Source organism: Pan troglodytes, chromosome 5 (assembly GCF_028858775.2).
Source record: "Pan troglodytes isolate AG18354 chromosome 5, NHGRI_mPanTro3-v2.0_pri, whole genome shotgun sequence".
Classification (NCBI taxonomy): domain Eukaryota; kingdom Metazoa; phylum Chordata; class Mammalia; order Primates; family Hominidae; genus Pan; species Pan troglodytes.
In genome coordinates, this window is record NC_072403.2 from 112,324,080 (window position 1) to 112,341,860 (window position 17,781).

General features: G+C 35.8%; 1 protein-coding gene across 3 annotated transcripts in view; it reads right to left on the reverse strand.

Annotated features, from left to right (window-relative positions):
* Nucleotides 1-1,675: 1,675 nt before the first annotated feature.
* Nucleotides 1,676-17,781, reverse strand: part of SIM1 (SIM bHLH transcription factor 1) — a 79,314-nt gene continuing 63,208 nt past the window's right edge. The window contains exons 11-12 of one of the 3 annotated variants that reach the window (XM_009451680.5): nt 10,136-10,538; nt 1,676-7,738 (exon numbers count right to left, since the gene is read on the reverse strand). In XM_009451680.5, the coding sequence (XP_009449955.1) occupies nt 7,008-7,738; nt 10,136-10,538 (1,134 nt within the window). In that variant the 3' untranslated portion in view covers nt 1,676-7,007. 3 annotated transcript variants of the gene reach the window in all.

Sequence of the window (17,781 nt, forward strand, 5' to 3'; positions counted from 1 at the left end):
TACATGTATGAAACATGTATTTTGTATGTTAGTATATATGTATGTGTATACATATATACATACACATATGTAAATACATATGTGTATATACATACATATATATGTATGTATACATATGTATATATACACATACATATATACATGCATACATACATACATATATATGTATGTATATATGCATATATATACATATATACATATATGTATGTATATATATGCATATATATACATGCATACATCTATACATACATATATATATATGAAACATGCATTTTGTTAATTGAGAAAGGATGGCTGGGTGGGCCTGGAAGGCTGCCTCAGTTCCTAATACCCGTGGGTTGCATGATTACCATGGCAACCAGAGACAGACTGATCCCAGCAGGCTGATTTATTATATGAAATATTATATTATATTACATATATAAAGAAAGCAGAATGAAGTTAGGTAAAGTTTTAGAGTAAATCGTCCTGAGTTCAAATTTCATCTCACCACTTACTAGCTTTGTGACTAAGTTACTCAAGTGAGACTTTGAGTCTTAGTTCCCTCATTAATCAAATGGAGCATATTGGTATCTTCCTCTGTGATGGTCTTTATTCAGACTTCTATGATGATCTGAGCTTGATTCAGTGCCTAGCACATGATAGTTCAATAAATGCTTGTTATTTTTATGATTATCTAAAGAATTTACACTTTCAAAGCACATAGAGAAAATCAAAGACCCCTTGTATGTACTTTCTTATTACACCCTGCAATGACAAAGATTCTTGGCGCCTATCCCATTTGGGACACATAATAGGTATTCAATAAAAGTTGTGGATTAAATTGGAAGTGCAGTTATTTTGGAGAATAAAATAGGTGAAAACAATTTTATTTGCAGAAGCAAAAGCCCTAAAACAAGTATTTCAAAGAATCATATTGGAAAATATCTGATAAATGCTGTAATATTAGTAACAATGATATCTTGATATTTTGTTCAGCTTCATAAAAAATGCTTTATAAAATACAAACTGTATTTCCATCGAATTAGACAGATATTGTGTAGTTCATTAAATTGGCCAATAGTTGACAATTTCTGAATACTTCAGGGCAAATCAGAAATTCCCAGAGGAGAAAAAGAAAAGCATGTTGGGCATTATGAAAATGCTTAAAAGAGAAAAAAATAGATTGCCAGGTAGAATAGATTGCTACCTGGCAATCTATTTTTGTTTGACCTTAATTCTTCATTCTGAATTTTTAAAATACTTTGGATTCCAAAACAAAAATTATTCAGAGTATTTTTAAATGACAACAAGTTAAATAATCTCAATATTATAGGTTTTCTTTTCACTGAGGCATTAAAAATGTAATCTTTACTTTCAAATTTTCTGCTTTATTTAACAAAGAAGTCCTGCGTAAGTTGTCCTAATGAAACATTGAAAAACCATTCTCCAGTGTCTAATAAAAAACAGACCCATTATTTAATAGTTGCTGTACATATGTATATGCTTCCATTCCCAGGTCTCTTACAGTATGTGTGTGTACATATTTGTGTGTGTGTGTGTGTGTGTGTGTGTTTAGTGCTACCCATTCCAATAGAATCTAGAGCTAAAATGGTTCCTGTTTCTTTATAGTACTCTTTTAGTTGACAGTCTTTTTTGTCCTATAGAGATTTTTCTTTCAATGAATAACCCAGACTCAAAGTGCATATTGGTAACTATATTTTAAACCAAAAAATTCCTCACATAATAAATACATTTTATGCACATTAACTTCGAATTTACTTCAGAAAGCTATTTACAATATAAATAATTATAAATGGGAACACTTTGCAAGATATCATTGACATAGCTAATATTTTCTACTTTACATTCCAAAGTAAAATTTCAAATTACAGCTTTATACTACAATGTCACTAAAAACTATACATTGCAAGACGGTATTTGAAATATTGGCGATCAGTATCTTTTCTCACAAATATAATCCTTTTTATAGCACATTAGTCAAAAAACAAATGTAAAATATTTTATCTTTTTTGAAGTGTCTACTCATAATGTTTCCTTTTTTGAAATATTACCCTTCGGAAAAAAAAGAAAAAAAACTTACAGTACTTCCAAAATTTTTTTCCAGGCCAATTTCATTTCTTTTGAAATGTAAACACATCAGGGTTACCGGGTGTAAGTTTAACAGTGATTACATGTGTCCCAGGTCAGCAAATTAGGGCAAATTAACCCCAACCCCATATAGATTTATGAAAGCAAAGTCCCATGCAGCAAAGTTGCAATAAACAAAACTACAAATGTTTGGTTTAAAATTAGCAATTAGGATTTCTTATGTGAACCATCATTTATTTATTTATGTGTGTGTGTGTGTGTGTGTTATAATTGGATATGGCACATTTTCATGAATATGATATAAAAATCATATTTTTCTGTGTGTGTATGTGTGTGTGTATGCTTTCTGCATACAGTCCTAGAGAAGGAACTCTGAGCAAACCCCTATTTGGCAATGACCACACTCTCACTTTTTGAGTTAAGCACTATCCGTACAACCCTTACAAGAAATTAGCACCACACAGAAATTTCCCCCAAGAATATTTTCTATGTCTGATACCTTTTGCATGTGTCCATAACTGTTGTCATTCATTTAAAATTTAGATGATAACGAATGTTTTATCCACAATTAGTTCCACAGTAAGAACTAGTTCAATAGATTTTTCTGTCTTAGACATAAATCCCTATTCACAAAAACTTGACATTTACATAAACGTTGAATCATTTATTTGGAGGACCATAGGATTTACATTCTTTTTAAAATCATTATGAAAACAGGATGTATGTCAACATCTATGATTTGAGTGAACTAGGGAACCAAATCTGGGCATTCAAACATTTTATATCAGAAAGACTGCGTTTGGTTGTATTAAAGTGTAAGCTATTCCACTAGGCCAGGTGAGTGACCCCAAAATGGTCAAATGCTCAATTTTCCAAATATCAGCATTCACTCTGTCACTTCTAAATACTACTAGGACTGATAGATTGCACTGAATATCTTAGTAATATCCTACTCTTGAAAGAGAGAGCTATAAAAATCAAATGTGTATTCAGAAGATTTCTTTATCTGTGCTGCCATCCATCAAACTTACTTGGTTTAGATCTTGAGGGCGGAAATCTTGTATTTCATTTTAAAATATCTATGCATATTTTCCAAATGGTCTTGTACTATAATTGATCCTCATCCCCAATAAGAAGGAGAAATAAAAATTGGAGCACACTACCCTTTTCTAGAAGATCCCCTAAAGCTTATTTTAAGTGGGATTCTCTGCCCAGAGGCAGCATGTGACAACACGGTATAGAGTGAATTAAGAATAGTGCCCGATGGAAACACTCTAGCCCTATAAAATATAACCAAGAAAGAGCAAGTGGTTTTTCTGTGTAAATACTGAAGGCAATCATTTATTGCATCCTGTCTCATTTTGAATGTCACCTCAGCACTCTCATATTATCTTTTATCAGGCAATTACAGTTTAGGTAAGCGAGCACAATATGACAAAAGACTTGTGGACCGAAGCACACCTAAATATCTGACCTGTAGTGATTGTGACATTAATATTATGCATCCCAAAATAACACATCAAATCTATATATTCCCATTAACAATTTAAACAGAATTTTCCCAAGAAAGATTGGGGAAACTTCATTCACTTCTTTGGTCATCCAAATTTTTAAAGTAGGTATGGCAGGTGAAATGGGCAATAAAGATACTTATTATCACTAGAAACCAGAATTCTACAAAACCATGAGCTATGTATCATCTAATGAATTGATACATATTATACCAGTAATTTGATAGAGCACATTTTTATGTATCCCCAAGGTGATATGAAAATCATACTTCTGTATCTATTTCAATCAAGTTTCATGTTTCTCAACATTTGGTAAACTTATGGAAATCAAGAATTAAAACTAAAGCCACATTAAGTTTAACTGATTAAATTATCGGGAACGTAGTTATTTTATATACTATTTTTAAAAGACACAGATGACATCTTCATTATGAGGAAATATGTTGCTGCACAGAACAAAATAATGTAGATTATAAACACATTTTAACACATTCACATGTATATTAAGAAAGTACATTGTCATCAAATGTCTTAACTTACCTTGGGTCATTTTGTGATAATCATGCCATATTGCAAAAAATGTAAGTTATACAATACAGTGAGTCAATATGACATTTTATGTAATGTAATAAAACTGCTACTATAAAATTATTGACATTCAGTAAATTTTAAAATGGTTATGTACTTAAAACTGGGTCAATCTACCAAAATTTTGAATCAATATATAATTTAGTTAATTCTGTATTCTCTTAAAAATATTGGTCATGTCATTTTAAAGAGCATTATTCCTTCTGATTACTCTCATCTGTGAAATTCATAATTTCTTCCTCTCACCAGTTAACTATCTTCCATTTAAAAATTCCACTGAAATTCCTTTAGTGACAGCCTTTTCTTTAATATCAGTTCATTTTCCCTGGTTCTTAAGTTTCCATTTCTTTTAGCTTCTGTCCCTGGCACATTTGGTAGAATATATAGCCACCAGAAATACCCATCTGTGAAAATTACCTTTCCAAAATACACCATATTCATCAAATATTTTTTCTTCCAAACATCTATCAATCTACAGAATTCTACAAAACCTTTAGCATTCTTAAGACATTACTTCATGTTGCAAATTGATCAAAACTCCATTTTATGTATTCCAAGATTTCTCATAAATAATTTTCTCAAAATTACTAAATACTCTTGTTTGTATAATTCAAAATTTAGTTTTTATTGTATGGTCCCCCCTTGGTATAAACAGGGAGTTGGTTCCAAGATTACCCCCATATAATCAAATTCTCACATACTCAAGTCCTGCCCGTTGGCCCTGTGGCGCTCACTTATACAAAACATCAGCCCTCTGTATACTCAGGTTTCACATTTCTCCAAATACTGGGTTTTTTATCTGCATTTGATTGGAAAAAAAACCACACATAAGTGAATCTGCACAGTTCAAACCCATGTTATTCAAGGGTCAACTGCACTTTGAATTTTTTGAAAATATATATAACCACTAACTTTCTCACTTACTTGCACTTTTTTGCATTTACAGCACAAATGTTAACATTATTTAATTTTATGTAGCCTCTCCTTTCATATACAAACAACCCAGTACTCATCTTTCATATTATCGTTCAGATTGTCACCTACCTATGGACTGTGAAATAACTGTGTTAAATGATGAAAATATACTACTAATCCCTGAGTATTCAATTTCATGTTCTGTTTCCAAAATTGTAAGTCAAGTTCTGCCAGTACATTCCCTTCCTTAAATATGGCAAGAGTTTTGGGAACGGGACTCCTAGGAAATATTATCTATGAAATCTCTCTAATCACTTATATCATTTTGCTTTAATTACTAGAGAATAGAGCATTAAATAAATCTTGCTATTTTTCTTCTCTGTCATAAATTTCTACCAACTACATTTTGGCTAAATCTAGAAAGTTAACTGTAACCTGCCTAAAGGAGCCCACACACCTGCTTAAGTCACAAAGCATCTAAACTTCTGTGTACAGAAAAAACAGAATGATCAGTCTTGAAAACTCATAGCAGAGAGTTAATTAGGAAATAAGCTCAGTTCTGCTCTATCACAGAACATGAACGCTGGGGCTGCCTTACAAACCAGGAAACTAGAGCCCAGGCACGGTGAATGGTACAACTGTGGTCACAAAATTAAGTTACAGGTAGGGCCAAAATTAGAATCCAGAGATCTAGTCAGCTGGCCTTTCTACTATACCACACAGATGTAAGACCAAGTTTGTTGTTTACAAACAATAAGGAAAATAAACATTTTGCCTATTCCTTCAGAGTACTGCTCTTAGCTCTTAACTACTTGTCTATCAGCCTAAGCTTTTATCTTAGACTCTCTCCTGAGGCTTTCCACATGTTGTCACATTGGCACATATGTGCTTTGAAACATTTTCAAACACTTAACACTGCTGTCATGTGGCACTTCACTGGTTTTCCTTTTATTTTTGCACCTATTGGTCTTTTTTCTGGGTGAATTGGTTTGAATTTTTTATTTAGTTGGTTTTACAAGCAAACCCCAAATATGTTGTTTACTTATGCTGAGCCCTTAAATTGTGTTAAACTTTGAGATATCATTTTATTTCACTCTGCCTCTGGCCTTTCCATATTCATAGAACTACTTCCAATTGAGCACTCCAGGTTTTTGATGTGTGTCCCAATATCTCAGTGTTCTTACTTAGAAAAACCCTCAGCGCCATGTCAGTGCAATCCTGGTCCTTGTCTAACTGAAAAGCAAGGTGAAAAATTACCTCTTCCTGATTGTTTATAATGGATACCAGGTGAAAACTCATTTTTCCACCATATCCAGAACCATTTCTCTAATTTATGCCTGAACCAAATGAGCTGGCTGATTTGAAACCACAAAGAAGTCAGTTTATAAGATGTATCTCTCTCTTTCTCAGTTATTTTGGGAATGGAAATTTCGTTAAGAAGTTTAGTGTGACAGAGTCAAAGAAAATTACCCATTTTTGATGTATTTACATTACATAGCCTATATTTCCATATGTAAAATGTATACTGCAGTTTGTAAGTAATAGTTTGTGTGTATGAGGATCACTGGATAGTCACAATGCAATGTTGTCATTCATCAGTCCTCTCATGTAGTATATATGCACACTTGATCTACATGAATATTTTTCAAGTCAAAATTTACCTATTCTGGTTCCCATATAATTAGAGGGGAAATTTGTGTATTCAATTTAGCTCCCTTTTCTGTGTATAACCCTGAATGCTAGTGCTATGTTTTCTTTGATTTTATAGGAACACGTATCAAATACCCAGTAACTTAAGTTATACTCTCTAACAATCTGTGACATAGTAAATGCTGGTAATGGGGTATTAAACTATAAATATGTTTCAGAGATCCTTAAAGAACAAAATATTTCAGCAAAACATCAGCTTCCGTTGGTTATTATAACAGATGTTCCCTTGTGTCCTTGTGCTGGGTCTGGTTGCATCCTCAGATGGGAAGTTACATCAAAGTGTGAGCCATTACAGCCCAAGGAATAGTTTCTAATGGTTTCGCTGTCATATAAGTGCTCCAGGGCATATCCAGTTAATGTGTAAGCATGCTTGTCCAAATACTGCCGGTGAGAGCCAAAGCAGTTTGGAGAGACAGTAGGGTGGTCTCCTGCTGTCTGATGAGGAGATATATCCGAATGCAGATAGTCTTTAGCTAGGATCAAACTGGATTTTGAAATGCGATCCGAATTGGGACTACTTATCCGAGATAGTGCGGTGGGACTGTTGTCATAGTCGTTTTCACGGGGGCTCAACATTTTTCCCTCTCTCTGCTGGATATGGTCACATGGTGAAGTGTTGGCAAGAGCAGAGCCATGGCAGATTTCACCTGTTGGTGGGGGTTGTTGGTAGTTTGCAAAACACAGGGAGTGTTTTTTCCCAGCCCCATTAATGGAAGCCAGTTGGTCTGAGGGGGCTTTCCTTAGCTGTAATCTGTTCTCTTCTTCTTTAATCATTTGCTGAGTGGCTCTTATAAGAGTTTCAATTTTGCTGGGTTCATGTGGGCTACTTTGATACTGCTCAGTACGATATCGGTCACCTGATTCACTGGCCGACCCAGGGTCTGGAGAACTGACCACACTATCTTCATCCCAATGACCTCGCCCTAAAAATTAGAAAAAGTCAAAAGTAAGTGATCTCAGAATTCACCCTCAAAATAAGTATATTTCCTTTACCTATTAAAATAAACTTTATATCTTTCATTTTTAATATATGCACCAATATTTGAAACAGGCTCACATGATGTGAGCACATGAGTGACACATGACACTCTATGTGTCAACTCTCTGTACTGGATTCATATAAAATCAGTGAATTTTAAATGCAGACCAAGTTTATAACAAGTTTCTTAGAAGATAAACCTTGTTCATTGTGAATGACAATTAGCAAAATGGTAAAGTGTGTTTATACTTCTCCATGGATATATGTTATTAGACCTGTCTGACTGGAAATAAGAGAAGGATGCATAGAATTTGGTTTATGTTATTCTGTAGAGCAGTGCCATGTTAAATTGATGCTTGAAAAATGTTTTTGATTGGATTTGAGGGAAATAATGATACAGGCTGAACTATTCTCTCACTTCCAAATAAATAACCTAAAATGTTAGTATTGCTAAATATATCTTAAGTAGAGTTAAAATAAAGCTCTAATATATCTTAAGTACGGTTACAATAAAGCTCTAATGTTCATTTTTAGAGTATTTGAAGGTTAAAAATATACATCTATTCACATAGATATATATGTAAGCATAGATGGATATAACTGAAGATTATAGATATAGATACAATCTTGTCCGAATAAAAACATAAATATTATCAAATTTAGGGGTAAACATCTCAGCTTTACAGGTAATCATATAGTAACTCAGTTACCTTAGATTGTTTTTGAAGTAAGGTAAAGAATAAGGCCGGGCATGGTGGCTCACACCTGTAATCCCAGCACTTTGGGAGGCCCAGGTGGATGGATTACCTGAGGTCAGGAGTTCAGTACCAGCCTGGCCAACATTGTGAAACCCCGTCTCTACTAAAAAATACAAAAATTAGCTGGGCGTGGTGGCAGGCACCTATAATCCCAGTTACTTGGGAGGCTGAGACAGGAGAATTGCTTGAACCCGGGAGGCAGAGGTTGCAGTGAGCCGAGATCGCGCCATTGCACTCCAGCCTAGGCGACAAGAGCGAAACTCTGTCTCAAAAAAAAATTTTTTTAGACAATATTTATAATTTTAATAACAACCTGTTTGGAGCCAAGGAAAGAGATAAAATATGGAGGAGTAGTGCATCCAAAGTATATTCCATACATCAAATTATTCTCAAAACAGTCTGAAGTCAATATAAAAAGAGAGAAGAGAAACAAGTAGGAATATATGAAAGCTGTAAACTGCTTAATGCAGCAGAGAAAGCCTGGATCACACTATTCGTTGCTTTCCTTTTATCTTTTCTTCTTGTTTTATTTCTAATATTTTCTTCCAGATCCTGTAGGTTAAGCCAGGATTTTCACTTAACTCTATTCTTTGGCAAGTAATTGCCCTTTGCTCTGGGTTTCCATTACCAGTCTACCAAACTAGAGATACTCAAAAAGTAAAATCAGAAAAATAGAAAGCAAGAATAGAAACAGATTAAAATTACTCAGCTTCTGAGTGGTATCTGACAGGAAGGTTTATTAATGGAAACAATATTGTCTAGCACATGTCTCATTCTAAAGACAAGAGTAGTAGTATTGGGGCCTTCAGATCAATCCTAATGTCACTGACTTTTAATGAAATAGGGAGGATTCCAAAGACCGGTCTGGACCCAAGCTTGGGATGGACGGAATGAGCTCTCCTTAACCAGTTTACTTTGAAATGAACAAAGGGAAGCATTAGCAACAATCAAAGCTTTAGCTATGGTGTCCATTTCGACGTGTTTATAAAGCCATGTAATTATCCCAAGGTGAAAATCCCAGTGCATTCTACATATTGCTTCATCCTTCACTCACGGGGTCATCATTGTGGGTTGTCATAATGATGGGGAAAGGGGAAGTTACTGGCATTTAATGCCCAGAAAGGTTAAACATTTGAGATATGTGTGACTGTCCATAAAACAAAGACTGGCCCTCTCCAACATATCAATAGTGCCCTCATTGAGAAACACTGCTATGACCAAATGAGCCTACCGACTATTCAAGTCCACATTTGAAGCACGAAAATACAAAAGAAAATAATGTATGAGGAATGTAAATGCGTACACACTACAAATTCAATAGACATATTCAATAATAAACTATGTAATTTCTATACTTTCTGATGTTTAAAATAGGAATCACTTTTATTCACTTGTCAAAACTAAGTGTATTTAGCAAATACAAGCAAAATTAATAACTGAGTGAACTTTTTTTTAAATCCCATTGGTTCTGATTTGTAAATCAAAGAAGATAACTATTTGGTCATTCACTCTAGTGTCACAATGTGATGAACCTGCCCAGGGCCTAATGCTTGGAGTTCGGGAACCCTTTCACCTGCTCTTACCATGGATCCTGTGGACTGAAGCGATGTGAGGCATGCTGTTTTCATAGGCTTCTCTGCTTTCTGGGGAGGCCTTTGTCAGGGGCAAGGCTGCGCGAGAGCCCCACCAGGGCTCCCTCCCGGCCTGCGGCGTTCCCAGGAAGTACCTGCCTGCCTCACACCGGCCTCCTTCACAGGCCTGGGTATGGAAATGCCTCTCTTCCACCAGCCTCGAGTGGTCAAGCGCAAAGCCATAGCAGAGAGAGCTGCGGTCCGAAAACTGTCTGTAGGCGCACGATGCGTCGTGCTGGGAGCCAGGCCTATCGGCGGGGTCCAGAAGCTGCGGAGAGGCCGTGTCCGTCAAGGGACTTCCGCCCCACTGGCTGTCATGATCAGATTCCGATCTTTCTGTGTGAAATCCCGAATACTGAAACCGAGTAGGGGAGAAAAGTCCATTTCAAAAATCAATCGATCAGTAAGAGAAAACAAACAAACAAAAAACAGCCTTTATTTACTCTACAAGCACCCTTAAGGTCTCATCGTCCTGAGGTCGTCAAAATAACCGTTGCTTTGGCATCATGGCTGTGCACACCTAACTTGGAATTACTTCATTCATTATGATGCTTCCAAAGAAAATCCTTTTGGTTGATGAAAGCAGGAGATAAAGATAATAATGGCAACCATCGACTGAAGTACTAGGCACTGAATGAAGTGCCTCATATGAACTATCCACTTAGCTCCTGCAGTAAACCCTTAATGGCGCTATTAGTATCCCCAGTTTATGGATAGAGAAGCTAACGCTCAGAGAGAGAAAGTGATTTGCCCAAAGCCACAGTGTTAGCAGGTGACACAACCAAGATTCAGACCCAGGTTCTTCGTCTACCCTAACAGTATTGCCAAAGAGAGATTCCAAGTAAGTTCCATATTTTATTTCTATTTGCTTTCCATGTATTTTTTGGTTTTGACAGGGTCTGGCCCTGTCCCCCAGGCTGGAGTGCAGTGGTGTGATCATGGCTCACTGCAGCCTCCACCTCCTGGGCTCAAGCAATCCTCCCATCTCAGCCTCCTGAGTAGGTGAGATCACAGGTGTGCAACAATACACAGCTAATTTTTAAATTCTTTGGTAGAGACAGGGTCTTACTTTGTTGTCCAAGCTGGTCTTGAACTCTGGAGTTCAAGCAATTCTCCCGCCTCAGCCTTTCAAAGTGCTGAGATTATGAGGTATGAGCCACAACACCTAGCCTACATTTTTTCTTAATTAAAACAAACAAAAACCTAAGGTTTAAGGCTCCAATCTCCTGAAACTTAATCTTCATTAAGTTAACTCTGTTAACTCTCTGAGGGCCATGCTGGATAGATGGCAGAATAGTTAATAAACGCTTACCTAATTCAATTGCAATGTAACTCTTAAGAAGTCTTATCCTATATAAGAGTTGGGCCTCTTCACTAGGATGTGCCTCTTGTTTAGAAGATAAAACTTGAAATATGCATAGGGTCACCAGAAAATAACAAGCCACAGGCATTGCTGTGCCTTGTTGGAATTAAATGGCTTATCTACTCCCAGACTATTTGGTCAGATTTTGAAAGAGAACATAAAATGCTTGATAGATCTCCCTAGGAAGTGTGCTCAGTTTGAAGGCCCTCACAAGCCACTAAAATCAGTAATATAACAATAATTTTTACCAGTTTTTGGTTGCCTAATGCCAAACAATTCTAGGTATTGTAAAGAGATTACCTACTATGATAATGATGGATGCCATTTATTGAGAGCTTACTATGTGTCTGGCAATATTCCATATACATTCCATATACATTTTGTCGTTTAATCCTCACAACCACCAGAACATAATATAGCTCCATTTAATACAGGAAGAAAGGACATTACTACAAGTTTTAATAAGATGACACAGCCACCTCACAGTCTATCTGGTCTCAAAGACTGCACTTGAAACCATGATTTTACATTTCAGATAAAACAGTGCTAACGAAAAAAGGAGAGAAAAAAAGATCCAATATTAGGGAGATTTGCAGTGAAGGGGCAGGAACTGTTTCACAGTCCCAGGAACCAAAATACAAGTCCATTTTAGACTTTTATTTCTTACCCCAGAATAAACAGGGGTGGGCACATGTGGTGTTGTGGAGGGAAGAAGAAAAATTCCTAGGCTCCACTGCTGTTCCCTTGTCGCCCATGATGAGAACTTCACAGGACAAAACAAACTTTCCCCTCACCACTAGGCCCACCCTGTGGGAATAAGAATCCTGGGTCTTCCCATTTCAGTAAAAAGAGGCAACTCAGCTGAGGGCTGTTGGGGACAGAGAGATGAACTACACAGGTTCCTCTGGGGAACCTCCAAAGTATGCCAATATAGCATGCTCAGAACAGAGTCCTGTGCAAATTCCAGGTCAAAATTTTTCCTTTGCCATTTCTAATTATTACTTTAATTATTTTCCACCTACACATATGGACTATCAGCATATTCCATCAAGAAAAAAAATTAGAAAATCCACCTTATCTCCCTGCAGGGTTGTAGAATAGGAGACATCAAGGCATCCTGGGGCTCGGTACCTACATCATGCCTTCCGCATGCCATCATCCTCTTCTTCCAGTGAACCCAGACTCTCTTTTCACAAGATATCACCTTCACTTTCACCAAAGCAGGGCTGGCGCTTCCTCACCTTACTGAGTGGGGATCCAAGTGCTATACATGTGTTCCTTGAGAGTACCATCCATGTGCTTGCCTCAGAGAAACTCAGACCATCAGTGTTATTCCAAGCTAGGAGTTGCCCAGATTCTGCTTGTTTTTATAAAAGTATAAACCAGGTCTATTTCTGAGGTACTCCAGTCAAGACTTTTGAGCCCTGTTAAGAGGGGGAAAAGCTTTCTCTGAGTGTGTATGGGAAAGTGCTATTGGCGCAACAGAGAAGAACATTCTGTCCTTCAATCACAATGAAAATTCAACAAGAGACAACCTGGGCATACAGGAGGTATACATTTCAAGAGCACCCAAAGAAGAATTTGAAGGATAAGCCTCTTGTCAATAGGCAGGAAACTACAAGAATACCAAGCGCATTGCCCTGAGATATTCAAGCAGGCAGAAGTTGGGTGGTTCAGTTAGTCCAAGACCTCACACTGCTTAGGAGATACAGAGGAAAAGCCTCACAGTAAACCTTTGTTTTCAAGACCTATAAATTTGCACCAGTGGGCACCATCAAAACTCTGAGCCACGTTCATCCCTTTAAAATGAACTGCACTTGATGTAAACTCTATTGAGGACACTACAGCCGCATTACTTGATCCAAAATATCTCAGGTATTCAGTAAATATTTGAGGAAAGAGAGAAGGCAGAAAGAGAGGAAGGCAGCCAGCCAGTATATGTAGTGTGTGCGGTGCAATGAATGAATGCTGCATAAAAATGCAGTAGTGGGTTTGATTAGACTTTATCTAACTTGTCTTTCAGCTCTAATACTCTGTACAATATAATAACTATTTGGTATCCTTTTTAGTTTTGAAATGTTTGATTCCTGTGCCTGTCCCTACATCTCAGTTATTGGAAGAAAATAATTATTGAGAACAATAATCCAAGCCTACAAATTTTTATTGTCATAACTATAAAAAGAAAGTTATTGTGTAAATTATAATTTTACTATAAGGCCAATTTTCCCTCCAAGTATCCCGTTATGACACAATTTCATTAGGAATTACATGCTGCCTTTTGGTCAATGAATTATATTCTAGAGTCTTCTGAGTTTGAAGGATAATGGCAACCACTGTAATCTGGATCTGTCCACATATTCTGCCCTTAAGACCTATAAGGTCATTAAGAAGCACAAATTAAGTCACACATGACCCATACTATCAGCATTACTTGGAGGCAGAAAATGTGACAAACTTCAAATATGCTCAACTGATTTTTGACAATTCAGTGAAGGAAACATAAACTTCTCAACAAATGGCGCTAGAGTAATTGGACACTCATAGGCAAAAATCAAATAAATCTCAACCTGAGTGTCACAGCTTATATAAAAAAAACTCAAAAGGTTCACAGACTTAAATGCAAAACATAAGATTATAAAGCTTTTAGAAAATAACATAAAAGAAAATCCTCAAGATCTAGGACTAGGTAAGGAGTTTTTAGACTTGACAACAAAAACACAATCCATAAAAGAAAAAAAAGATATATTGAACTGGATCAAAATTAAAAACTTTTGCTCCAAAAAAGACCCCGTGAAGAGGATGAAAAGACAAGCTACAGGAAGGGATAAAGCATTTACAAACTACATATCTAACAAAAGACTAGCCTCTAGAATGTATACAGAACTCCCAAAACTCAACAACAAGAACAACAAAAAAGAGTGAAAGATATGAAGTGGCACTTCACTGGGTAGGATATACAGATGGCAAATAATCATATGAAAAGATGTTCAACATCATTAGTGACTAGGAAGATGCAAATTAAAACCACAATGAAATATCACGATACACCTATCAGGCTGGCTAAAATAAAAAATAATGACAACACCAATTGCTGGCAAAGATGTAGGAAAACTGGATCACTCATACAATGCTGATGGGAATATAAAATGGTGTACCTAGTCTAGAAAACAGTTTGGCAGCTTCTTAAAAACTAAATGTGCAATTACTATATGTAATCCTGGAAATTTATCCCAGAGGAATAAAAACTATATTCATATAAAACTTGCACACGAATATTTATAGCAGCTACCTCCCTCCACTTCCAAGTCCTCTTTAATTGTTTCCTTTCTTTTTCAATGTGGAAAAATACAAGTAACATAAAATTTACTATTATCCATTTTTAAGTATACAGTTCAGTGGCATTAAGTACATTCATGGTGCCATGCAACCATCACTACCATTCATTTCCAGAACTCTTCATTTTACAAAACTGAACTCTGTACCCATTAAACAATAACTCCCCATTCCCTCTTCCCTTCAGTTCCTTAACAACCACCATTCTAATTTCTGTCTCTATTACTTTGACTATTTTAGGTACCTCACGTAAGTAAATTCATAGAGTATTTGTCTCTTCGTGACTGGTTTGTTTCACTTAGCATTATGTTCTGAAGGTTCTTCCATGTTTAAACAGATGTCAAAATTTCCATCCTTTTTAAAACTGGAGAGTATTCTATTGTATATACCATGATTTGTTTATCCATTCACTCATTGATGACACTTGGGTTGCTTCTACCTTTTGACTATGAAGCTACAATGAACATGGGTGTACAAATATGTCTTTGAGACTCTGTTTTTAATCCTTTAGGGTATATTACCAGAAATGGGATTGCTGCATCATATGATAATTCTATTTTGAATTCTTTGAGGACCTGCCATGCTGTTTTTCATAGAAGCTGCACCATTTTACATTCCCATTAATAGTACAACGGGTTCAAATGTATCTACATCCTCACCAACACTTGTTATTGTGTGTGTGTGTGTGTGTAGTAGTAGTAGTAGCCATCCTAATGGGTGTGAGAGGTGTCTCACTGCAGTTTTGATTTGCATTTCTCTAATGATTAGTGATGTTGAGCATCCTTCTGTAGGCATATTGGTCATTTGTAAATCTTTGGAGAAATGTCTATTCTCAAGTCCTTTTCCCATTTTTGAATTGAGTTGCTTTTGTTGTTATTGAGTTGCTATAGCTTTATTTTTAATAACCAAAAACTGGAAACAACTCAGATTTCCTTCAAAAGATGAATGGTTAAACAAAATATGATATATTCATACCAGGCAATATTACTCAACAATAAAAAAGAATGAACCATTGATGCATGCACCAATGTGGATGAATCTCCAGTGAATTATGCTGAGTGAAAAAAGTCAATCCAAAAGGCTATATGATTCCATTTCTACAACATTCTTGTAATGACAAAATTACAGATATGAAGAACAGATTAGTGCTTGCTAGGGTTAATGACAAAAGCAGGAGTAGGAGAGAAGTAGATGTGGTCATAAAAAGGCAACATAAGAGATCCTTGTGGTAGTGAAATTGTTCTATATGATGATAGTAATAATGCAACATCCTGGTTGTGACATTGTACTACAGCTCTGCAAGATGTTACCACTGGGGAAACCAGATAATGAGTAAATGGGCACTTTCTGTGATACCTACATTTTAACTTAGAAGTACATCAAAATTACAATTTGATTAAAAACAGAAAAATAGACAAATCAAGAAAACACATTAAATATAGCATAATGCATTCAGTAAGTATTAAATAATATGACAGCATTGAGTCAAACATATCAACCCCATCCATAAATGTGAATTGGCTTAAATCACCAATTTTAGAAAAGAATTTTCTGATAATTTATAGAGCAAACCCAATTCTATATTGATCATGTGACATGCCTAAAACACAGTTTCAAAAGGCTAAAAATAAAGGGAAAGGCAAACATAAACAAGGCAAATGTAGACAATAAGAAACCAAGAGTTTGGATTGTAAAACCAAGCAAAGTAGAACTCAGGCTTTAAAAAAAGCATTAAATAAAACAAACAAAACAAAAGACATTTTATGTTGCTAAAAGCCAGAATTCACAAAGAAGATAGAAATGTTATGAATATTTATGCACCAAATAACATTGCAATGCCATCTACATGAAGCAAAAACTATAGGAGATATGAAGGAGATATAGAAACATCCTGACAAATAAAAGACTAACATACCACTCTTAGTAACAGAGTAAAGTAAATTTTAAAATAATAAAGACAACAGAAGACTTAAAAAAAAAGAAAACCAATCAGTTAAATTGTATGGCTACATATCACTTCACATACTGATAATAAAGAAGAAAGCTTCTTGATGTAGATGCCCAATCATCAAAATCAAGCAAATATTAGGTAACAAAGAAAACCTCAGTAAATTTCATGGAGTAGAAATATAAACAACACCCTTTGATCACAATGCATAAAAATGGAAATTAAAAACAAAATTTAAAAAAACGCTTCAACCTGAAAAAAAAACTTTTAAATAATCCTTGGGGAAAATAGGCAAACACAAATTACATAAATTAAATACAGAATTCTGGAGGTAAAAACTGCATATCCAGACCTATGAGATACACAGCTTTGAATAGCTTTACATAGGAATGATAGGGACATGTCAAAACGACACAGGAGCCAGCTTAAAGGAATTGCCTCTGGCCAAATACAGAAAAACTTAAGCAAAAGTAAATGACAGTAATGAATAAATTGTAACCCACTAAATAAATCCATGGGTCCAAACTGGTAAACACAGTAGCTAATAAATGGGGAAACATACAGGAATCTTCCTTACAGTAGAGTGCCAACTGATGAATATGGAGGGAGTAGTTGAGGTAGAAAATATACATTTTGCAATCACCTCAATAAAGATTTATTTAGGCACAGATGATCATGGATGATAAATCTCGGGGAAAAACTGTTGAGAAATAGGCTATTTTTATGGTCTTAAAGGGTTTCCCCACAGATTGCTTTTTAATTAGAAGGGGAAAAAACAGCTATACAGTAAAGAAACCAAATGACACTTTCACCAGGTGATCAAAATTAACATCACCACCCAACTCAGAACAGATGGACATCATGTGCCTCTGGATGTGACAGACACTCCGAAGACACAACCTCACTAATGAAGTATTCCAGTGGATCGTGGATAACGTATAACCAGAATCTAAC